This window comes from Branchiostoma floridae, unplaced genomic scaffold (genome assembly GCF_000003815.2).
Source record: "Branchiostoma floridae strain S238N-H82 unplaced genomic scaffold, Bfl_VNyyK Sc7u5tJ_1417, whole genome shotgun sequence".
Classification (NCBI taxonomy): domain Eukaryota; kingdom Metazoa; phylum Chordata; class Leptocardii; order Amphioxiformes; family Branchiostomatidae; genus Branchiostoma; species Branchiostoma floridae.
Window position 1 is genome coordinate 69,164 of NW_023365713.1, and position 25,653 is coordinate 94,816.

General features: G+C 39.3%; 1 protein-coding gene and 1 long non-coding RNA gene across 2 annotated transcripts in view; both read left to right on the forward strand.

Moving 5' to 3' along the window:
• The window catches only part of LOC118407522 (neurogenic locus notch homolog protein 1-like), a 46,422-nt gene extending 21,803 nt beyond the window's left edge, over positions 1–24,619 (forward strand). Inside the window, exons 2-12 of the mRNA XM_035808001.1 lie at positions 19,618–19,746; positions 19,888–20,001; positions 20,305–20,532; positions 20,945–21,314; positions 22,003–22,124; positions 22,398–22,562; positions 22,684–22,748; positions 23,319–23,429; positions 23,712–23,819; positions 24,031–24,193; positions 24,444–24,619. Coding sequence (XP_035663894.1) covers positions 19,677–19,746; positions 19,888–20,001; positions 20,305–20,532; positions 20,945–21,314; positions 22,003–22,124; positions 22,398–22,562; positions 22,684–22,748; positions 23,319–23,429; positions 23,712–23,819; positions 24,031–24,193; positions 24,444–24,619 — 1,692 coding nt within the window. The 5' untranslated portion in view covers positions 19,618–19,676. The remainder of the gene's footprint in view (positions 1–19,617; positions 19,747–19,887; positions 20,002–20,304; positions 20,533–20,944; positions 21,315–22,002; positions 22,125–22,397; positions 22,563–22,683; positions 22,749–23,318; positions 23,430–23,711; positions 23,820–24,030; positions 24,194–24,443) is intronic.
• Positions 16,663–18,556, forward strand: LOC118407527. Its single transcript, XR_004830160.1, has 4 exons — positions 16,663–16,783; positions 17,312–17,434; positions 18,180–18,302; positions 18,427–18,556. It is a non-coding gene; the product is annotated as an uncharacterized LOC118407527 (long non-coding RNA).
• Positions 24,620–25,653: the final 1,034 nt, after the last annotated feature.

Sequence of the window (25,653 nt, forward strand, 5' to 3'; positions counted from 1 at the left end):
GACTGAGCGAAGATGCTCCGTGGCCGGATTGTTCTGGTACGTTTCCTTTTTTGTTGCCAACACCACAACTCACAGGTTTTCAATTGAAGGTAATCAACAATCCACATTCTCATATTCTTGTAGGGAGAATATGTGAATAAGTACTTTAAGACTTTATTAAAAAGACATAGATCTAAAACTTATGTGTGGTCTTTGATCGATTAAAAGTTTTATGACCACAAGACCTTTTCTGCAATATGATAAACTGGATTTCCAGCCTGAAAATGTCCTATATACTTTTACCAGATCAATGAAAACAATTTCTCAGCTACTTAAATCACTATACGCCAGGCCAGGCAACATCAAATACATTGTTTTTCCAAAGACGTTTATTCCATATAATCGTTGCTTTTCAGCGGCATATTTTGGGTTTGGGTTCCCTCGGATGAAAAGCGAGGTGGATTTCTACTACGACGGAGACTGTCAGAGCAACGTTGCTGCGATCATCGAGATGTTTGAACGCCTTTTCAACAACCTCGGTGGAGCAGCAAGCTCGGACTCAGCAACGGGCAACGTCGAGAACATCAACGTGGACTGTGGCAACTCTGCCCGATCATCAGCAACCACAAACACCCGATCTGGCCCTGGCTTCGTCGTGCAGTTTGATGTCGTCGCCGTTAGCACCCTGCCATCTGATCAGGTCACTCAGGCTGATCAGCCCGCCCTCGTGTTCCTGCTTGGAAACACAGCCCGCGAAATTCAAGGCAAGATCGCCTCCGGAGAATTCAGGTATATCTGATATTCAACCGTCCAACTGTTGCCTTCTGCAAATATCTTCCTCATGCCACTTTGTAATGTGCTTGTGGTAATTATGTATATAATTTGCTTGATGTACCAATGCATTCTGTATATAACAATACATTACAACATGTTGCTGCAGCATGACAATTGACGGTAGAAGCGCAGAAGGAGAATCTTTTGCCGTGACAGCCCCACCAACATTTGAAGCTGACTGCCAAGATGGGCAAATGACAGTGATTGAGAACTTCTCAGCTTACTGCCGTGAGTATCTACTTTCTTCTTGTGACAAGAATGTAATATTTGTGGTCTAACATACATCGACCTAAACATCAATGGCAAGTATTCACAGGCTGTTAATAACAATTCTTTTTCTTTCAATCACAGTTGACTGTCCGAGGGGAACCTATAAGTCTGCAAACAGCACCACCTGTATGAAATGTGACTACCAGGAGTACCAGGACGAGGAGGGACAGTCTTCCTGCAAGTCTTGTCCTGCTGGAACAAACGCCGTCTTCAGAGGGGCTAAGAACATCACGGACTGTATTCCCCGTAAGTAGTCAGTTTGACCTTCTTTTTAATGTTTAACACTCATAAATGTTGAAGCCAATGCATATACTAAAATTTTCATACTTTTTTTTCTATTTTCGCTGCCCAGAATGTTTTGGAGGTGAAGCACCTTGTGCAGACTGCCACCTGGTCAGTGGAAAATTCCGCTGTAAGGTAAGTGTCACTTATTACTCTGAACCAAAATACATCTAGATTACTTATATCAGCCTGCATTACTCAGGAAGCTCCAATAAAGTAAACTCATCACAATATCATATATATATTCAGTCAGTGAATCCATAGCCCCTTGGTCTTGAATCTTTGCCTTGCTTTCAGAAAATTTTACCAATAATATCTGTAACTTTAAAAAGCTGATTCGATGTGTGTATTTCTTTGTACCAGTGTGCCACTGGCTGGGCAGGCTCCAGTGATGGCCTGGTCTGTGGACGTGATGACGACATGGACGGCTTCTCTGATGTCTCCATCTCATGTGGGAATGAGACCTGTGTCATTGTAAGTAAAATGCAATTAATGATGGCCAGTAAATGACGATGCTGCATTATACGTTGTGGGATACTGCCACTGTAATTGTTAACACAGAAATTGACTTTTCAAGTCCAGGCCTTTCAACTTGGTGTACCGGTAATGTAATTATGCTAGGGAACAGTCCCCGCGTTTTTATCATTACATAACGAGAGCTATCTGGGCCAATGAATTTTTCGCGACTAGCTATGCATGGTTTGTCGGTGGTATAGTCCATCTAGGGCTTGAGCCATAGTCTTCCCCATATTATCCGTTTTGTCATACGACATATTTCTTATTTCCAGGACAACTGCCCTGGTGTCTACAACCCTGACCAGCCGGACATGGACCATGATGGGAAAGGAGACGTTTGTGACGAGGACATTGACGGTGATGGAGTCCTGAACAACGAGGTAACTACCATAAAACACTTGTTCACTTTAATTCTCCAGGTAAACTATATCCGTTGCTCTTAAAACAATTGTAACAACTAACAACTGTAAGATTTTCAGGCTATTTCAATTTGAAATCATCGTCTGGCAAGTCTATATCCCTAAATATCCTCTTTTAAAAATGGATATATAGGGTACCCCGCGGTTAAAGGTGAACTAGTGTTTCATACAATGGTCACTTGCCTCTCCTTGTCCATAGTATCATCCATATATCGTAAAGCAAATGAGCATATCAGTTACATGTGCAATCTAAACTAATACATGCCCCGAATACAATGTTAATTTAGACGAGTCGACCACATGGAATGCAGCTTAAATCATTTATAATGACCTTTTGAAATGGTGCATATTTGACAACATGGCTCTGTTATTCCAGGACAACTGCCCTCTGGTCCCCAACCCTGACCAGATCGACTCGGACGGTGATGGAGTTGGCAGCATGTGTGACAACTGTGTCTCCACACCCAACCCTGACCAGGCCAACAGTGACGACACCGAGGCTGGGGATGCATGTGAGGCAACTCTGCAGGAAGATATTGGTGAGTCAATGTATTCCAGAACTGGCTAGACCAGTAGTACTGTTTACATAGCTCTTATGTAAACTGAATGTTTACATAACTCTTATATAAACTCCTGATGTTGTCCTATCTTTTGCCATCCATATTAAAGTTGCCTGTAGTACACTCTAACGTAAACCATATCAATCAGTTTTAGCAGTATAGAAATATATTTTACTGACAAATACCACCAACATCTATTTAGCATTTATCATTTTGATTCAAATACAAATAACACACATTGAAAGCTAACCCATTACCACTATGACAAAGGTCATGAGGACAACAGAATATGTGAGTGACTATAGACGATTATGATTATACTTCTTTAGTGGACTTCTATAATGTGTATAAGGTAAAGTGGGCCATGGGATTGTGTAGGTAATTGAAGCAACATTCTATTCTAGGTAGGTTAGTCGCAAACTGTTCATTGTTATTCATCACACAGATAACTTTTTTTGTGGATGCTTTGTTTCAGGGGCTAGAGATGCTCTTGGATAATGCAATTTTACTTAGTTCCTGTGTATCATTCAAGTAAGGAAGAGGATGCCGAAGCCAGGGTTCTTTTTTTTAACTTCAAATGGAAGTACAATCCTTTTATTTTTGTCTCCCACAGCTAAACTCTGCGAGAATGAGCCTGACGGAACCTATCTTTCTCATCCTCGCGACTGCTCCATGTACGTGCAGTGTCACCAGACGGGACATGATGCCGTGATCAGCTGTCCCACGAGCACCCGTTGGAGCCAGGAACTGCTGACTTGTGCCAGCTCGGATCTGGTCACTTGTGATTAGCAACGGTAGGTGTTTGATCCAGTGTTTGAGGGAATAACTTGTTAAATCTTACAATAATTGTGCTGTCAAATGTTTAACGATAAAGGACCAAAAATCAATATATAACCTATTAATTCATTTCAACATTCATGGCCGTAGGCTAATTGCAAAGGTAAAAAGTGTCTACAATTGCCAGAAACCAAAACTTAAAAATGTTATTTTTCAATACCATTATTGTTTGTGTACACATCTTTGAATTGTTTAATGGAATAATATTATTTTTCTTACCTAATTACATTCTATTTGTCTTTTTATGTACCTTCCTGTTCTGACTGGATGACAGTATTTATACATTTTTTAATTTTTTTTTTTCAATTTACAGACGAACCCAACAAGACGGACGAACCCAAAACCCAAACGGACACACGAGAAAAGCAACTATCTGCATCTTAGCTTATCTTTCAGCTTTAGTACAAAGACGCAACGCTACGAAGGCAACCAGAAAAACTGCAACGGCTCGCTCGCTTGTTTTTCCTTCAAATGTTAATAAAGAGCTTAACGATAAAATCTCAAATCTTCCTCTTCGTGTCATTATTGTTTTCACAAATTTCTTGATAAGATAATACACAACCTGGCACATTTTGCACATCACATGCTCCAATCTCGAGCAAATTTTCAACTTTGTTATCCTGTCAGTCTCATGTTAGTACTTAAGCCCCCTTCACACGAGAGCACGAATGAGCCGGAATGCCGTCCGAATGAATTTTTTTTTTCTATTCGTGGCAATTCCTCGCAATTCGTACTGTATTCTAAACATTCTTACTGCATTCGAGATATTCGTCTCCGTTCTTTTGGCTGGCTCGAAAGTTTTTGACATGTTAAAAACTGTCGAGGTGCATTCGAATTGGAGAAATATCGAAAGGCATTCGTAGTGGATTCTTAATGTATTCTAACTATTCTGACTGCAGTCTGACCGCATTCTACGGCATTCTAACATTAGTCGAAACATTCTTATCTCATTCGATGGAGAACCGAAACGGCAAGCCACCTCGAATCCTGCCAGAATGTGGCCGAAAGAATATTTCGAATGCCGTAAGAATGTCTAGAATGTACTACGAATTCACAGGAATAGACAAGAATTTTCATTCTGACGGCATTCCGGCTCATTCCTTCTCGTGTGAAGGGGATTTAAGGCCCATTTGGAATTCCCACCCGAATGGCCCCGAATTGTGACACGAAGTTTGCAAATACTTCATTCTGGCTGGTTCGGCTTGATTCGTGCTAATTCGATTTCCGTGTGAAGGCCCTATTATGTTGGGAATGTACATTGCCTCCCATCAGAAAAGATGTCTGTAAGTCACATGTTCCAAAATAGGTTCGTGAAAACTGCTCAAAGGTTGTATTTCATTGAATGCAAAGACGACAGTGGCCACATACGTGATGCCCAAAACGTGGGTAAACATTGTAAAGACATTTGGAACATCTCTTTCACTAACAGTGGACCCTGTCATTTCGTTGCACGATGCAAGGTTTTGCAAACCCTTGTCAACTAGGATGCATATGACAAGGGCCATGAGCGACTGGAAGCGCCATTGGCGAAATAATTCCAAATTACACAAGGGAAGGTCGAACTTGATAGTGCTTGATGTGGTTCTGGACCTAACAATATGATTTTGTCCGACTTTACTATGTAACTATATTCAGCAGCTTGTAGTTTGGCATTATTTCGCTAATGGCGCTTCCAGTACACTCATGGTCCTTGTCACCCTAGTTAAGAGGTGTTTACAAAACCTTTCGTGGAACGTGTAAAAATATGAAAGGGATTCTTGTACCACAATGCTAGTTAATTTGTAAAGATTGTTAATTCTTTTATGTCTAGATTTTAATCCGATCGCTGTCGAATTTTAAAAGTTGCATTTATGCATCAATGTTTAACGTCAATTGTATCACAGTCAAACGATGCTGTAACTGATAGCGCATTTCATGTTTATTTTGTATCTCGTATTGAATATCACATGCCGATTCATTCAGAATTAAAGCTGAATCTGAAAAAAAGCTTTATCACACTTAAAGTATTTTATGAGATTCAAGAATTCTTCCACGGACAATATAAAATGTGATAACACTACCTCCATCTTTTTTCATTAGATAGATATCTAAGAATCATTTTCCCGAGACAGAGTACACTTCTGGCTAAAAAATGTGGCATAAAATTTCTGCCCATCAAAGTCAAAGTATAGTAATCGTAATCTCCAAGCAGATCCTACGGTAGCATAAGATAGTATGGAAAGCTGGCAGAGGAGTGAAGCTGACTTAGGAGTGTGTTTTGCTACCGGGGCATGCTACATGCACATGGCCACCTCTTGGCTGACTACACTCCTTGGCCAGTTTGGTACTATCTTATGCCATTGTAGGATCTGCTTGAATATATAATATTATAGTAATCGCGCTTTTGCAGAGTTGTAAATGAAGTGCCCTAATCTAAAAAGTGTTTTTTTTTTGTAAAATGTAATGGAATATGAGTTCAAAACTAGTAACATAAGCAACTGTTAGTGTTTCTACCGAATGAAAGATATTGGCACTCATTTTTGAAAATAATCATTTTTATCAGCAATATAACACTTAAGTCACTCTTTAGTTGTGGTATATGTATACATTTTATTGATATATACAATCTAGAACATATATGACATTAGCATCGTTATACTTTTTTAAATGTAATACAATTCAAAATTTGCCAGGATGACAGGGGTCACATGCTGCAAGCATCTGGATTCTGTCATATATTGCTATATTATGTCGATAGGTTTGTAAACATTGATCAAATATTAAATTTATTCAATACTAGGGTGACAGTGGTCGCATACTTGAAACACAGGACGGAGGTCACGGCGGTCGGTTGCTAGGGTATTCTTTCCCGTTGCTATGCGCGTTCGACAGAGTATCGGGTTACTGGAGGCCTAGTCTTGGCTACTCGTAATATATTTGAAAATAAACAAAATGTTTTGGCAAGGAAAATGTTTTCAAAATAAGGGTAAATTAGTAATTTTACATACTTTGAATCTTGTCGTTTTAATTTAAATAGGTGTTTTGTTTCGATGCTGCTCAAAAAGACGATCTTTTTCTGTTTTCAGGAAGGCCTTATATTTGACCAAACTCTTGATAAGATGGGCCGCATGTGTCATCGAAAATTCTCGATTTTTCTATTTTTCGTCATCTATGAGGAAAATAAAATTTTTTGTGTTTGGGATCTTTAAATTTTTGATTTCAAGCAAAGTTACAGTCGAAAATATGCCAAAAAATTGCATTTTTCGCACTTAATTACCAATAATTCAAAATCGAAGGCATTTTCTAAAAATCCCCAAAACAGAAATCTCGGGAATACCATTGCGGTCATTTTGAGCCGTCAATGAGTTAATTTGGACTCTTCTTGGTCGCGATCTTAAACGATGTTTGCACGCATGTCATACCGCACGGATAGCAGAAGGGTGTAATTGATACCGACGTAAACAACACGTATAATAGTCAAGGTCACCAACACAAACGTCAGTAGCTTTGTTAAATATAACAAGTCCCAAACAAAGTAATATCATGGATGTACTGTCCAGAAAATTGTTTATATTTATATAGTGAAAAACTATCTTTTTTGGCTAATTCAAGGTAGTTGAGGAAGAAAGGCCAGACAGCAGTGTTTACCGGCAACGACCGCCGATGACCCCAAATAGAACACGGGTTCGGTTCGAATTACGTCAGATGGAACATCGTGGAACGAGGTTCCAATTCGGCTAGACATGGAAGGTTTTGAGCCCGTATTTGACCACCGTGGGTACATATTATGAAAACATTTGTAATCTTTGGTATCGGAACTCCTGGATCCTGTAATATTGCTAGACGTTCCACAATAGTTTTGTAAACAACGCTCAAAGATTCAATTTTAGTGAATGCAAGGATGGCAAGGACCGCATGATCGATATCCAGGACGCAGGCCCATATTTTAACCATGTTTATGTTATAAGCAAGTATCTGAATCTTAACACTACACGTTCCACAATAGGTCTGCAAACGCCGTTCAAAGGTCGAATTTTATGGAACACTAGGGTGACATCCATGCCACATACATCTAGGATGCAGGCCCAAATTCTTAAGCAATTTGTAACCTTTTTGTACTACAAACATATGGATTCTGACATATCATCCCATGTTCTATAATGGCTTTGTAAACACCTTTCAAAGGTTGAATTTTATTGCATAGCAGGATGATAGTGGCCACATACTTGAAAACCAGGACGCAAGTCCATACTATAAAACAATTTGTAACTTTATGTATCGTAAACCTCTCGATCCTATCATATGACGAAACGTTTGACAACAGGTTTGCAAACACCGCTCAAAGGTTGTGTTTTATTGAATACAAGGATGACAAGGGTCCCATACATGATATCCAGGACGCAGGCACATATCATAAAGTAATCCGTTACCTTTTTTGGCACCGCAAACATCTGGATTCAGACATATCATTCCATGCTCTCTAGCAGGCTCGCAAATACATTTCAAAGGTTGAATTTTATTGCATAGTAGGATGATAGTGGCTACATACTTGAAATCCAGGACGTAGGTCCACATTATAAAACAATTCATCGTAAACCGCTTGATCCTGTCAAATGACGAAACGTTCGACAATAGGTTTGCAAACACTGCCCAAAAATGGAAAGGGCCCAATACTTGATATCTAGGACGCAGGCACATATGATAAACCAATTTGTAACCTTTTGCATCGCAAACATCTTGATCCTGTCATATGAAACATTCTACAATAGATCTGTACACAGATCTCAAAAATTGAATTATATTGCATACTAGAATCGTCGTGCCCACATACTTCACATCCAGGACGAAGGATCAAATTATAAAAACATTTGTAACATTTTGTATTGCAAACATCTGGATCCTTTCATATGGTTACACATTCCTCAATAGCTTTGTAAATTTCACTCAAATGCTGGATTTTATTGAATACCAGGAAGGCAAGGGCCCCATACTTGATATCCAGGACGCATGGCCATATTATAAAGCAATTTGTAACCTTTTGTATTAACAACATCTGGAACCTGTCATATCGTTACATGTTCCACAACAGCTTGGTAAACTGCAACCACTAATTGGAACATTTACATTTAACGGTCAACTTCTATGAAAAACTAGCAAATTTCTTCATCTGTCATATCCAGGACATAGATGTTTTTTATTTCCATGCTACAAAATGTATCAAAACGGTTCTACGTCTTCCTTTCCGTTCGCTTCATAATTAAGAATTCCATTCGTCGTTATTATGCAACGTCGTTCGTGGTTGACAACATGACAATGTTATTGAAAACAATTAGTGCTAATAAGTGTTTGTAAATTTTCCTCAACGTTAGAGGATGAAAAATGCAAGACGTTTACCAATATGTGACCACTTATCTTTGAAGATGTTAGCAAATGCTTTTACCCTTCCGGCGACATTTCCTTCTGATAAGTATAAAGAAGCGCGCGGTTTTACTCCAACAGCAGGAGGCTCGGTGAGAGCCACGCGACACGGTCTACGACAACGTCTGCAAAGAAGTGAGGTAAGAAAGTTTCTATCTTTTTTATACATTTGATACCTTTTGGCCGCTCTTGATTTTACTGTTATTCAGTTCTTGATGTGTGCTTTGTCCAGAATCCTGTATTTGCAAATGAATGGATGTATTTCAATGTACTTTTCCAGTATTGTACCACATTATTGTGCCGCCTACACTTCCTTTAGCAAATTTTCCAGTACCTAACCATGTTGTTGTTGAGAAAAGGAACTCTCTTGTTACGTATTGAAGCGGTGGTTGTCTCCTAGTTCCTGGATTCGTTTAGATTTGAAATAAGCTAGTTTTTCGTTCATTTGTAGCCCACAACTTTTTTTTAAAAATTGTGCTAGTTCAAATGACAATGTCCACTTTTGAGGTGACGAAGTTCTCGCTCCGTTCTAAAATTGCGGATGAAATACAGTCTTGTACTGGTGTAAGAGGTCCCATTTATCTATAAATCAAAGATATACCCCATATTAGACTTGCTATCTTGTTTCCTTGATTTTCTCCTGGCTATAACTGGTATGTATGCCTGTTGAAGTTTAGTCTCTCATCCACCATGTTTACGAGATCCATCTTTTATTGTCTAGGGTAATGTCTTGTCAGATACAAATGACCCCTATCTCGTCTGATCTTGTAAATCTTTTGCATCCAGGCATGTTCAATGATAACATATTGTAAAGTACCATGAGCGCAGGGACATCTATGGTTGGTTGCTATTGGTTCAAATGTACAACTGTATCATATGTACCCCGGTTTCGGTATACTCAGCTTCGCTTGCATGCGACATTGTGTCGTTATGCACTACCACGAAAGGTTTATCATCGGCATTGTCTCGTGGCCAATTAAAGTTCATGTTAGATCAAGCCTCCGTTACCGTCTGTGGGTTACGGTGTCTCATGTGGCTACTCAAGCCCAGGGCAGTGCGGAAAAGTCTGGAACACTTATTAGTACAGGGCAGGGAATCGAAGGTGGTGAGCGAGGGAGGAGGAGCCGATTTTTACGCTGCTGTATGCCAATATCACATATCAATGCTAAGCGTTGGGCCACTTCACAAGTCAGCCAGAATGAGCCGTAAAGCCGTCAGAATGAAAATTCTTTTCTATTCCAGGAAGTTTGTAGCGTATTCTAGAAATTGTCATTGTATTCCGGCTATTTGTGCCTGTGCTTTTGGCTGGTGCGAATGTTTTTGACATGCTCATAAAAAAACTATAGATGTGCATTTGAAGTGGAAAAATATCGAATGACATTCATGTTCTAAATACAGTATGACCGCATTCTACGGCATTCCAACATTATTCGACACATTCGGATCTCATTCGATGGAGAAACGAAACGGCAAGCCACTTCCTGCCAGAATGTGACCAAAAGAATATCTGGAATGCAGTGAGAATGTATAGAATGCATTACAAATACCCAAGAGTAGACAAAGGATAGTTATTCTGACGGCATTTTGGCTCATTCTTTCTCGTGTGAAGGGGATAGAAGGTCCATTTGGAATTCCCGCCCGAAGTGGCACGCATTTTGCACATTATTCGTTCCGGCTGGTTCTGCTTGATTCTTGATAATTCTGTTTCAGTATGAACGCCCTATTAAAGCTGCCCAAAAGGCAGAAACCAACGACCGTAACCAGGTGTTCACAATATTGTACCACTCGTAATATTTTTTTCGAATCGGAATACGATGGACATACACTTACAATTCTAAATGCTTACATACTATTTCGTGTACGTTGCCGTTGGTATTTCCCTATGTGCTTTACTCTGCTTTACTGTGAAGGAAGAAGTCTAGCGTTACATTTGTATAACCACAGAATAGGTGTTACAGAAGTTTGAGAAGAAAATATGTAGGTTTTAAGGGTTAAACACTTTAACGAGTTAGCTTCCATCTAGATTGTTGTAAGGTCCGTGGTAAAACTGAAGAAAATTATCAAGAGGTTTTCGTATTCTACGTAACGTTATGTCATTCATGTTTCTTACATGGAGCTTTTTTATCATTGTTCAGCACGCCTGCTAGCTATTGATATTCTTAGCTTGGGAAGATTTTGCTCGCCGCATAATCATTCAAAAAAGGTTTCAGATTTTAAAAAATGAAGTCTAGTCTGTAGCTTTACAGACTTGTTTCAGGTAGATTTGTTTGTTAAGTATTATGCATGAGTCCTGGGACATCCTTCTTGGGACTGCGTTTGCATTTCTAGCTTTGATCGTATTATAGTGTTGTAGGCTAACTCAAGGGCCTCCCTACTCAGCTTTCCCAAAAAGTTGCAAAGGGCTCTCAAGAGTTTAATGGCTTTGCTAGTTTGTGCCTGTTTATTACATCTCATGGACTAATGAATATTGACTCCAAGATGAGTGTAGGCTGACACTTGTTCGACTGCTTTTCAAAGAATGTAAATCTGTACGCTGTACATTGTTTCGGTCTGACTTGAACCTTGGGTGAAGGTCGAGACCCCAGTCTAAAAACAAGGCCTAAAGGTCTGTCTTTGCCAGTGGCGCTAGCTACTTCCTGAGCCCTGAGCGGTTTTAGCCGAGTTGTAAAAGGATGTGTCGTCTGCAAAGCAGTTAATGTTTGACTTACAATGAAGGTCTTTGATGTTGTTGAAGTATACGAGGAAGAATAGATGCCTAAGTGTAATCCCTTGTGGCACTCCCACTACTGTTGCCCCCCCCCCCCCCATGATGAAACACCATTGATGACAATAATATTCTTTACCTAACTAGTACGTTTGTTTGAAAATTCTATACGTTCTTGGTTAGTTTCCTTGATTTTCCTTTTTAATCATTAGAGTTGAGCTCTGCATAGAAAGTTTGAAGAAATATGTCTTGCAGTATTTATCTTACTTCCAACTGAGCTGATGGTATATTGCGATCTTGGTGCAACAATTGGTACCCATAACCAGACTCCTAGAGAATCTTGCTTACATTTGAGAGCCAACATTGTACTTTACGTCGGTGTAGATCTTGTTGCACAAGGAGTGCTTTATACTGTAAACCTTTTTGATTTTCAATACATATCTAGTTAACCTGCTATAGGAGCCTCCTATGAGCCTCGATCCATAAAAGTAAACCTGCCAAGTTCTGCTCTTGTAACTGGCGAGGTTACTTGCAATTCTTCTTACACCAGGGATAGCTTAACAGAACTTCAAAGGTAAATATTGTGCATGGTTGTGTCCGTTCCTTTTGGGCCATGTTGCTACATGTCTGTCGTGGCGATTATCATAATTAACTGAACATTCTTTTATCATTGAAAATCTCATTTTGATGCATTTTATTCATTTTACATTGATTTTTAATTAACGGACAATACTGAAATTTCTAATAACCTGCTAACCTGTGATTGAAACGCAAATTCGCCGCATGTCAGTGTGGCTGCAAGTAAAAATTGGTGACTTATGTTGATTAATCATAAAGGTATCGCAGTAAAATACCACCAACGTACTACATTCCAACCAGACACTCGCTAACGCTATGAATTTTAAACTTCCAAATGGAATACCTCCTTTGTATCTGAAGTCCTGTCCACTATTTTCTTCATAGGCGTGCGAAAAGCCATGGCAGCTATGACAATGTTGATGACCCTACTTCTGTTGGGATTCAGCACAGGTAAGAAAACTTATCTGCCACTATCTATCATTTTACTGAAATTGTGAAGAAGATATAAGTAAAACGCACATTCTGTCGATTGAGCTGGCGTTAAAAAGCCCATGTTACAAATGATAATCATAAAACAAGCATTTACTGTAAAATTTATAAAGTGGCAGAACACAGCTTTTTTTATCAACGCATCAATGTTTTTGTCAATGCAACAACGCCAAAGTTTTTCATTATATTTGAAATAATTGAAAACTGCCAGAATGAAAACTAAGCTAAGGAGTTTCAAACTGAAAAGTTTAAAATATTTCGGCACCAGTTATACACATTTGGCGAACGATTGTTACTCAGTATAATCAATTTCTGCCTTTTTAAAGAATTTTAGAAGCTTATTAAAGAGGTTTAGATATTGGAACATTCCTAGCATGCACACTGAACGGCCCTGTGGGTTCAAGACGTACAACAAAGTCAAAAAGTAACTTCCTTAAAATCAGATATACATGATAATTGCTACCCAACTCTCTTCAGCATAGTGATGCAGTGAAGTCTAAAGGGGCAACGACCTCAAAGAGATAACTTTACAAAAATAATAAATGGAAACTAAAGTCTCAAAAACAATTGACATAAATGACTCAAACGTTGAAATGTAACCGACTTTACGTGACTAATAGTTGACCCCGTGCCTTATTATATACATGTAAATTAAATCATTTAATCTATTCATGCCTAGGTGGTGTAAGTGCTGTCGTGTATCGCGGCTACGAATACTGGGTGAATAGCGAACGGAATTACTGGGAAGCACGGTATGCGTGCACACGGAGCACTCCTGGCGGCCACCTTGCGGACTTTTACCGCCCAGGTTCTTACGACAGTGGCCTTGAGAATTTCGTCATAAGTAACCTTATCGGGCTTCGCGAACATTATTGGATCGGACTCCACAAGGTACAGTTCAATTACCTTTCAGACATACCCTTAAAAAGAGCATTTGCATAGAAAGTTAACACTCTTTCAAAGTTTGTCGAAGAAAGTTTGAGACATGCAGGTAATAGGGTACGCCAATAACAGTTTCATTGCAAAGCAACTGGATATGGTTTGGCGTATGTAGCATCAATTACCTTTCGTTAATAACATTGAAAATATTAATTTGAGATTAAAAATGCAAATGAAGTAAAGCCGACTTCCCTCATATAAATGATACAAATAGACCCTGTAACACTACATCTTTCTTGGACTAAAATGACTGAAAGAATAAACCCTATAGTGCTTCGTTCAACAATATCTCATCTTTACATCTTTGGATTTTTTTCGGTGAGCATTGTAGGTCAAGCTGGGAGAAATATGTTTACACATTTAAGAGTGAAAAATCATTCCACAAGACGTATCATAATTCATGCAAAAAGATAAAAAGGCGACGTTTTGCAGAAATCATATCCTGACTGGGAGGGGGGAGGGGCAGTTCCGCGCCATATTTCAAGTCGCATAACTCATGAACGTTTTGATTTTTAAACTTGGCTTGTCCATTGTTTCTTATCTGTATCATCATTTCAGGGTAATGGCGGATGGCAATGGTCCGACGGATCTTCTGCTTACATGGGGGTGAGTAACAACTGGCACTCGGGCGAACCAAATGGCAATGGTGATTGTGGCACATTATGGAAACGTCACGGCACTTGGGCCTTTGATGACGATAAGTGCGACCTCGACTTTACCTCTATTTGCCAAAAAGGTCAGTAAATCATTTAATGTACCATTAAGCAACAAAATATGCGTCGTATGCATACCTCTTTTGGGATATTATATCCATCACCTTTGAACAGGTATACATGATAATAATTGATAAAATTCTAGCATTGTTAAGTGTAGCTGAATTGAGACATGAAACGCGACGTTAATTACATCATATCATATTAGTTGACGTCATGACATGTGTCATCATCAACCGCTCTTGATTAATACATTGCTATGGAAACTATTTTAGATGAACGTGTATCAACTGATGTCATAGACTTGAAATTCAATACAAAACGAAATGTTTTAGTGTTTGCAATGCATAATGCACTATCAATCTCGTGTAATGTAGAACTTAAGAAAATAAATATACTTCAAGTATACCTCAGAAGAGGAGCTAGGATTGGCTATTATAGAACAGTACGTGTATATGTTTAAGTGGGTGTCGTCCAAAACTGAGAACTGTGTGTTGTTTAACATGACAGTAATTATGTTCAAAAGCAGGCAGAAAGACTGATAACGCTAGTAGCTTTATTGTTTGAGAAAGAGAACGAATTGACGGTACCTTTTTATCATCGTTGACCTAATCTACTTTTCATTATAACTAAGACCGCAACGAGTGCTCCAGTAACAACGGGGGCTGCCAGCACAACTGTGTGAACACTGATGGAAGCTACCACTGTACCTGTCGGGCCGGGTACCAACTGTCTGGGTCAAAAAACTGCGTCGGTGAGTATAAGCACGCAAATCTTAAATGATTACATTTTAGGCAATTGTTATCTAAAGTTTTGAATTCTCGAAGCCATCTATTTGAAACATATTTACGTTGTAAACGACTGTAATCTAATTAATTTTATTTCACGAATCATATTTTCTAACCAATACCCATAAGACATTTCTCATCTTAACGAAGTTGATCAGCTTTGATAATGATATGAAACAAAATTTCTTTATTTAATGATATAAGAAGACTTAACAAAATGCCATTAATGCTTGGAGAGAGGAAATTTTAAAGCTGAAATGGACCTCTTATCTATAGATATCCATATATGTGTGTTGTACTGTAAGTAGTTGTTATAGACCTTACGAAAGTCGCTCTACTTTTGTCGTGTCAATAAAGATTTTCTGTATCATAATGCACCTAATGTACCATCCATTCTTACCAAGAAATCAACGAATGCTCGCGTAACACCGATGGATGCCAACACAACTGCGTGAACACTTTGGGGAGCTACTACTGTACCTGTCGGGTTGGCTACCAGCTGTCTGGGTCGAGGAACTGCGTTGGTGAGTAACGGGATAAAAATCTTAAAATGATACCCTTTAGCCACTGCTAGTTAGAAGATTTTAATTCTTGAGGCAATCTATTTAAAACATGGACTAGTGCCATGTACGCACGAGTGCCATGTGCAAGTCACAAGTTACAACGGTAGTGGTAACTTCATGATCTTCAGTCGGGTGCACGACTAGGGCTGTAGGAGAACTGTAAAATGTAAAATTGCGTGATTTTGAATGTATGCCTAGACGGTCGATGTGGACAAAATGCCGTTAGCTTTTTAAATCTTGACCAACTGTTACTCTTGGTTCCATTCCAGAGATGAATGAATGCGGATATTTTGATGAAGTAAGATAAGGTGTCCATTGATATTTGTCCTTTGCACGACGTTACAGTGACTTGGTTGGAACATAAATATAAAATTGGACCACTTTTTGTCTGGTATAGAGTAGAATATGATTATTCAAATCATTATGGCATCTATATAGTGAAGATGATTATCAAATGGTAAACGGTGAGAAATAAAACATTAACAAGGGAGTGAATAGTACATATTGTCTGATGCATGGCATTTTCTTTTTAAGAACAGAGGTGTAATCTAATCTTACCTGAATTTTCTCCAATCAGACATGGACGAGTGTGCGGAAGCCCTGCATGACTGTGACCAGACGTGTTTCAACATCGTTGGTGGCTTCACGTTCAGGTACATGTATGCTATACTAGTTAAAATGATATCATACTATACGTCATCTTGGAATCGTTTTCTGTTACACTTAAACACTAAAGTTTGTATCCATTGTTGCTAAATTGTGACGTGCCTTCATTATTTCACATCCATCAGATGTGGACGAGTGTAACGAAACCCTCCATGACTGCGAACAAAGATGTCTGAACACCTACGGCGGGTATTCATGTGGATGTGACGACGGCTTCTCTCTCAACGATGATGAGAAATCATGTGCAGGTATCACATTCACCTCAAAATTAATTGGCTTGAAGTTTTGGGTGCATATACCCACACATGTATTATCTATCATAGCCAATGATGGACTAGACTGTTACTATGGGTGTATGTCTTGATCCTCAAAGCCTCAAAATTAGCGTAAATAATCTGAATTCAATCTTTTGTTGCTATGTATACCTTGTGTCATAATGTGAAGTACATGCAGGGATAAAGATAGTAAAATCTTTGCACCAGTTCAATAGAGGGGTTTGCTATTTTTCGCCTCATTGCAAAGGACTGTTACGTGACATTTGGTGGTTGGAACATTATAATGACTTCAGGTTCTGGTCCGGTATAGAGTAGACTATAAATAAGGCCATTGTGTCATCTATATGTAGTGAAGGTTTCTATGGAATTGCAAATGGAGTGGAATAAAACATTAAGAAGAGAGAGTAAGTAAATTGTATATGTTCTCTATGAGCATTTTCTTTTAGGAACAAAAGCACTAGTGTCATGTCACTTCAGCTTGCCTAATTTTTCACCAATCAGACTTTGACGAGTGTGCGGAATCCCTGCATGACTGTGACCAGACGTGTGTCAACATTGTTGGTGGCTTCACATGCGGGTGTGACAGCGGGTTTCGTCTGAACGGAGATGGGAAGACATGTTCAGGTAGGTGACACTTCGCAAAGCCACACCATCTTACTCATTCTGTTAACGTTTTCTGCTGCACTGCAATTCCATATCCATTTTTTCACTGAACGGCGCTCTCACAGCGCTCTCAGTGCGATGAAAAATTGGCCAGAGATTACTCAACGAAATTCAGAGATAGAGAACAAACCTTTTAACGTTGTGTGTGTTTTGTTGTCTTTGAAGTCATACTTTTACGTCTAACATAATATCTTAAGTATAAAATCAAGGCTTTAAACAAATCCGATTTTGGTCACTATCACTCAGCGTGAGTCTCAGTTCATATACATGTTTGTCTTGCTGTTTTTGTCTTAAATCTGCCATGTAGCTTGTTTACCATGAATGTCTTTTTCACACCACTTTATCAGTGTAAATCATGGAACACTAACACAATTCGATCTAATGAAAATAGTAATTCAATGATCGAAATGTACAGATGAAGAAAACAAAAACATAATGTCATCATTTCAAAATTCAAAGATAAGTTGAGAAATGATAAACCTTGGTCATTCCATCTCAGTTTGTTTCATTGAAAATTATCGGTCCATTTTGAACATTTCTCTGAGTTCTGTCTGTATCAAATATACTTTTTCACATACGCAAACCGCATTTGAGAGCGTAGAGTAAAAGAATAGTATAATATGTTGTCTAGCGGCATTTTCGTTTTGGAACAGGAGAACTAGTTTCATGTGAGTTAATCTTACCTCACTGATCTTTCACAAATCAGACGTAGACGAGTGTGCGGAGGCCCTGCATGACTGTGACCAGACGTGTGTCAACATTGTTGGTGGCTTCACATGCGGGTGTGACAGCGGCTTTCGTCTGAACGGAGATGGGAAGACCTGTTCAGGTACTAGGTTAAACTACGCAGAACACACCATGTTACTCTATTCTGTTAACGTTTTCTGGTGTACTATAATTTCGTATCCATTGTTCATAATTGTGACGTTTTGTCATTATTGCACCTCCTTCAGATGTGGACGAGTGTAACGAAACCCTTCATGACTGTGACCAAAGATGTCTGAACACCTACGGCGGATATTCGTGTGGATGTGACGACGGCTTCTCTCTCAACGACGACGGGAAATCATGTGCAGGTATCAAATTCACAATGACCTGAAGTTTTCGGGTGCATATATCCACACATTTATATGGTATAGTAATCATTGTCTTTAACCTGGAAGCTTGAAGCTTGGAATGAATCAATTGTTATTCACCTTTCAGTTTTTGTGGTAAGGTTTGTCTCATAATGTTACTGTGATGTGGGTTGGAAATAAATTATAACTTACTTAGATTCATTTTTACTCAGTATTTGCCCAAACGGTGTAGTGAATCACGCTTTTGTATTGTAAACACAAGGTTTGATTGATCTCGGTTTGGGTATTAATCTTATTTTTGGGAGTTGGAAAATTATGTTCAGGTACATTCACCTCTAAATCAATTGTCCCGAAATTTGGTGATGTGTGGCTGTGATAGGACATGTGCCCACAGACCCCTATTCACTTTTTTACACAAACCACTTTAAAATTGCTTATTTTGAAATCTTTGTTTTTGCTTTGTCAAGACCATTTGTTGGACTCCTTTTTCATGGTATTCAAACAAATTTCTTCGTAGTTGCATCGTAGATAAACAAAGATGGGTACCATGGAATTTATCACATGTACGATGAAGATAGGATAACAGACTGTGGTATACGGTTTTGATTTGGACGGTACATATTTTCGTGGTAGACAGATGAAGCCCGATAGCTTTTCAAACTCGTTTGTCGTCGATGATTGTTATAATCCAGATGTGAATGAGTGCGACGCCAATGCCGGACAGGGACCCTGTGACCCTCGAAATGGGATCTGCAGTAATTCGCAAGGAAGCTACAGTTGTTGGTGCAAGCAAGGTTTTGAACTGAAGGACGACCAGCACGGCTGCAAAGGTATTAAAAAAATTATATTACCACCATCAAGACATTTGATATCCAACGGACTATCATATTTCCTATTAGCGTCAAAACTGACTTGAAAATATTACAAGATAGGCTTGAAAGCAGTCTCAGACTGGTAGCCCTTTCCTTGGTGGTTGTTACGTTATTTGGCATTCAAAGGTATCTAAGGTTACATTGAATACACCTTTACTATGTTACTGTTAATTATGGCATTCTTCTGTCTTGTCAGATGTTGATGAGTGTCTGGACAACTCAGGAACCGGTCCATGTGATCATATCTGTGTTGACATGACTGGGAGCTACCGCTGCTCTTGTAGAGATGGATACGAACTCGGTGCTGACGGCTTGTCGTGTGTTGGTATGTACCTTTGTAAAATCAAAAGAACAATTTACAAAGTAACGTCCACCAGTATAGTTGCACCTAATAATAACTATTGTATTTTTTGAAACGCCAAACGATTTATTTGCAATGCCAAGGTTTGCAAATCTAATTTTCTAGATGCTGATGACTGCCGATCCAACCCTTGTGAAAATGGAGGGCTTTGCCAAGATGGAAACAGAAATTACACCTGTGAATGCCCAAGCGGATTCAAAGGGGACAACTGTGAATTCGGTAAGACATTACTTGATGCTGTGTTTCCATTATTATTATTTTTTGACCAGGCCTGATATCCCATAGGTGTCTTATGCAACTAGAATTGACGGTCTTTCTGTATGTCATGTTGCCACAAAGCAAACATTACCAGACTTACCTGGCATGTATTGCTATTGATAAATCTAATCCCCCTTTTTGCATTATAGGTATATCGTGGACCTACATGTCTGACGTAAGCAGCACGAAGACACAGAAGTACTAGGCGTATAATGTTCAAGTACATCGTTAAAAATCTAATGTTCCAAAATTTCATCCCGACAGCTCCTTGCAGTGAGGACTATGAGCCGCCTGAGCACGGGTCTGCCACGTGTGCTGATACTTCAACCGGCGGAAGATTCTGCACTGTCGCCTGTAACGCCCAACACGACTTCGCCTGCCGACCCGCAGACGGTTACAACTGTGACCTTGAGGGCCAGTGGCACCTGCAAGGTCGTCCAAACTGTGCCGCTGACCAACTTCCTGAAGATGCACCATGGCCGGACTGTTCAAGTAAGTTTCATTTCCAATATACATTAAAAACTGTTGGTGATTGGAAGTCAAGCGTATGTGCCAACACAACAAGACAGGGCGGTTTGGTACACGTTACGACATATAATTATGTTTTCTGAAACGTTAGAGAGAAAAAAACATATAGTATCGTTATCTTTGCGAATTATAAAGATAAATTTATGATTCGCAGCTTCTCCTAAACAACATCCATACTGGTATATTGTTCATTTTATAGAGACTTTACTAGCCAAGTTAACCGCTAAAGAAGAGTGTATATGACCAAGAAATACCGCCTTTGATCATGTTTGTTGCTCATTGTCAATTGCCCAAGTTCGCCGTAAATTAAATAAATAGTAAAAAAACTACATGATTTAGTTTGTGAACATGTCTGTAAATTCATCTAATCACGCAGGGAGACGTTTGGCTTGGATGTCTCAAATGACGAATCAAGTTGACTTCTACTACGACGGAGACTGCCAGAGCAACGTTGCCGACATCATACAGATGTTCGACCACCTTTTCAACACCCTCGGTGGAGCAGCCTCGGGATCAGGAACGTGCAACATCGAGAACATCAACGTGGCCTGTGGCGAGTCTGCTCGTTCCTCATTGGTAGCCGCAAACGCCCGATCTGGCCCTGGCTTCGTCGTGAAGTTTGATGTCGTCGCCGTCAGCAACTCGCCACCTGACCAGGTCACTGCAGGGGATCAGACCGACCTGATGTACCTTCTAGGAGACCTTTCATTCGAGATTCAGGACAAGATCTCTTCAGGACAGTTCAGGTATGCCTATATGTGACTTACTAGACCTACCCACACTCGAAGACCGTCGCGAAGCCTTAACGATGAAGTTCGCCAGATCACTGCAGTCATCTGAGCAATTCAGACACCTTCTCCCTTCTTCTCGGGGGGAAATAAGTGGAAGGTCGACACGATCATCACAGAAACTAGACATTATACACTGTAAGACTGATAGATATAGATTCAGCGCTGTTCCTCACATGACTAGACTTCTGAACGCTTAATTGCCTTCGCTGTGTTCTCTACTCGTTGTGTTTTGAACTGTTTTATATATGTATGATAATATAATATATATATGTATGCTATTCTATGAACATCTGTTATCTAAATGCCCCGAAACTGTATCAACTGTAAACGTCGTTGATCGATGATTTTAACTAGTGTATTTAGACCAGTGTATTTTAATCAGTGTATCTAGAGCTCTTGACATTTTTATCTTGTGTAGTTTACCACGCAATTCAGCCGTTGGCTGCAAGGTGGCCACTGTGATGTCTGACTTTTGAATAAACCATTATTATTATATGATAGTATAAAGTCATTTAAAGTTTCACCATTTATACTTTATCCAGTAACTTAATCTCCTAATAAAGCAGTTATCAAAGCATATTTTCTAACTAATCGAAGGAATATTAGGAAATGCATTGAGTCCATTGTTATGTTTCTGTTACAGCATGACCATTGATGGAAAAGTGGCAGTAGGAGCATCGTACACGATGACAACCACGCCGACTTTTAAGACAGACTGCCAAGACGGGCAAATGACTGTGATTGAGAGTTTCTCAGCTTACTGCCGTACGTATGGCGTGTTACTGTGGCTACAAATTATTACTTTAAAGATAATGTACAAAGAAGATTGATTGTCAAACAGCGCAATTCAGCCCCTAAGGCTGCAAGGCGGCTTTTGTTTTGTCATGATTGTTTTGAATCAATAAACCAGTCTACTACAAAGGTATTCAAGGACATACTTACAAAGATATTCTATGACCTAATACTCATCGAGGCAAGCAACTTTTTTACAGATATATATTATCATATTAATAATATCATTATGTTTTGCCTTTACAGTTGACTGTCCAAGAGGAACCCACAAGCCAGCTGACAGCACCACCTGTGTGAAGTGTGACTACCAGGAGTACCAGGACGAGGAGGGACAGTCTACCTGCAAGTCCTGCCCTGCTGGAACAAACGCTGTCTACAGAGGGGCTAAAGACATTACAGACTGTACGGCACGTAAGTAGTATGTTCCATAAACTTTAAAGATTACATCTTCATCCACTTACTGTAATTACAGGTACAGCATAATTCAAAATACACAAAAATGTTTATGTAAGCTTCTGTTTCCCCTGTCCAGAATGTCTTGGGGATGAGACACCTTGTGCAGACTGTCATCTGGTTGGTGGGGGTTTCCGTTGTAAGGTCAGCGTTACTATCTACACTATACTTAATCACTGATATACATAATATGTTTGTATTATTCAGAAAACACCAAAACAGCCAAAACAATAAATAGATAAAACACTAATTGATAAATTCTTTGTAATTGTAATTCTTTGTAATATTCATTCTAATGATGGTAAAATAAAGGTACAGATGATAAGACATGAATTATGTAAGCTTTAAATCATTTGCATGCTTAATGAGAAAATCGCTTGCTAAAAAGTTAGAAAAACGAGGTAACATGTGTCTATGAAGGGGAGATAATGAATTTAGATAAATCAAGATTATAACAAATTTCTTTTCTAACATTTTCAAATGTCTTATCTACTGAGCAAAGACTACACTGGATCTTTGGTAAATGTGAAAGATGCAAGTTATACAGCAGTCATATATCATCCCAATTAGGTGATTCCCATAATAACATCGCTTGTCGATGGTCTGAGTTAGTTGAGATATTTTTGCAGAAATCTCTAATAGCCATTTTGTCTTGCTAAAAGCATTCGAGTCCTAAAACTAAATCAGAAGCGTGTCTTTTTTATATCCCTCCAGTGTTCTGTAGGCTGGGCAGGCTCCAGTGATGGCCTGGTCTGTGGACGTGATGACGACATGGACGGCTTCTCTGATGTCCCCATCTCTTGTGGAAATGAAACTTGTATCATGGTATGTAAATGCCGTACTCATGTCTAGAATATGTTAATTTGAAATATACATTGACATAAGTCAATAAGATGAGGGAGCATCCCCCACCATGCAATAACATCTGAAGCCATTTGGTCTTCCAGTGATTGGAATTTCAACTGGGAACTGGTAAATTCTTCAAGACCATCCACTACTGTAGAGTGGTAGGGTGACGGTCTTGTCCCTGTATTCCGTGAGTCATGATTCCATGCTTTCTAATATTTTCTAGCTTCTTAACAATAAATTTTACTACTTTCTTTCCAGGACAACTGCCCTGGAGTCTACAACCCTGACCAGCTGGACTTGAACGGTGATGGGAAAGGAGACGCTTGTGCTGAAGACACCGATGATGATGGAGTCCTGAACGACAAGGTAAACACAAAATCTCGCCCTTTTCAAAAGTAATTAGTCAAGTACCAAAAAGCTAATCAGAAAAGTTACCTAACTTCAATGGTTAGAACTGCAAAACCTTGTCCTACATATAATCGGGAAAAATTGACAATGCAGCTCCACAGTAGCTTTGAGTGCCTGCAGTGACCTTTGGAATTTTTATATTTACTATTGAAATATTTTTTAATCCCAGGACAACTGCCCGCTGGTCCCCAACCCTGACCAGATCGACTCGGACGGTGATGGAGTCGGCAGTATGTGTGACAACTGTGTCTCCACACCCAACCCTGACCAGGCCAACAGTGACGACACCGAGGCTGGGGATGCTTGTGAGGCAGAATTGGATGTGGTCATCGGTGAGTTGGTGTTTGAATCACATGGTTCAGAATTGTTGATGTCTGCATGGCTATCATGTGGTTTTTACTGATTTTGGTCTTGGCATTGCTGTACTAAAAAAATTAACTTTTGTAGCAGTGCACACATTGGGTGAAATGCATTTGTGAACGAACCTACCAACAGATATAAGATATAGATATAGCTTCTGCAGACAAGAATGAATGGGTTAACTTGTTAAAAGCCAACGTTTTGATACTTTCTCTGTCACAGCTATTCTGTGCGAGAACCTGCCTGACGGGACCTTTCGCCCCCACCCGTACGACTGCTCCATGTTCGTACGGTGCCACCAGGGGGGTCATGACGCTGTGATTAGCTGTGGCCAGGGCACTCAATGGAGCCAGGAACAGCTGACCTGTGTCAGTTCTGATCTGGTCACTTGCAACTGAAGAGGGTGAGTACAACAAGTGTTAAGATGTATACACATATCTCCACCTATTTTAATTGTCGAGGCCAGATATCAAGAGTATTAAAGAATGTAATTTTTAAACAATGTTTATGGTAATATCAAGTCTTTATCGTGGCCTGGATGTGAGGAAATATTAGACCTGACATGACCACAGCCCAAGGTGTAAAAACTAATAATATAACAAACAACAATATATTAGTTCGTTATATAACAAATAACAAACTAATAATTTGCTAATTTGTCTTGTTTTATTACAGACAGACGAATCCACCAACTCGGACGAACCCAAACGGACACAAGAGAATGCATTTATCAGCAACTTAGCTCATCAATCAGCACTAGTACAAAGGCACACATAAGATAACGCTACAAAGACACTCATAAGAAACTGCAAACGCTCGCTTGCTTCCTTTTCCTTCAAATGCTAATAAACAGATTACCTTCAAAATCTCAAATGTTATGTGTCGTGTTTTCATTGTTTCACTAATGATTGATTTAATCAGGATTAGTCTTTTCTTTTCAGTTTAAAATGCGCTAGAAAATTTAAAAAAGATAGTGGTACTTCTGGATAAAGTGTAGCTGAAATTGTCCCGTTTTTTCGAGGGGTGTTTTTTGTAGACACCCTTCCCCCCGACATGACATCTGCCTGGTTTGAGATAAACATACTAACATCAGTAAGACGTCGAAAGAAACACTACGGAAGCTTTGGCTTTTGTATGATATTTCTTTAGCTTTCCTGATAACAGGTGTTGCAAACGATTTTCAGAAAGGGAGACTAGAATGAAAGAAACGCAGCCATTTATCCTAATATTCTCAGAACCAGGAAAGTAAAAAAATAAAGACAATCTTCAAAATACCTCATTTTATGGGCTGTTTATCCTAAGTAAATGGGGTTTCTCCTTAGAGTCTACCGACGTTATAGCATTAATTATTAATCCTCTAATTAAATACATTGTTACTAAAACTACTATTGACCTTAATACAAACCTAGCTACAGCAATATTCATCAGTCAG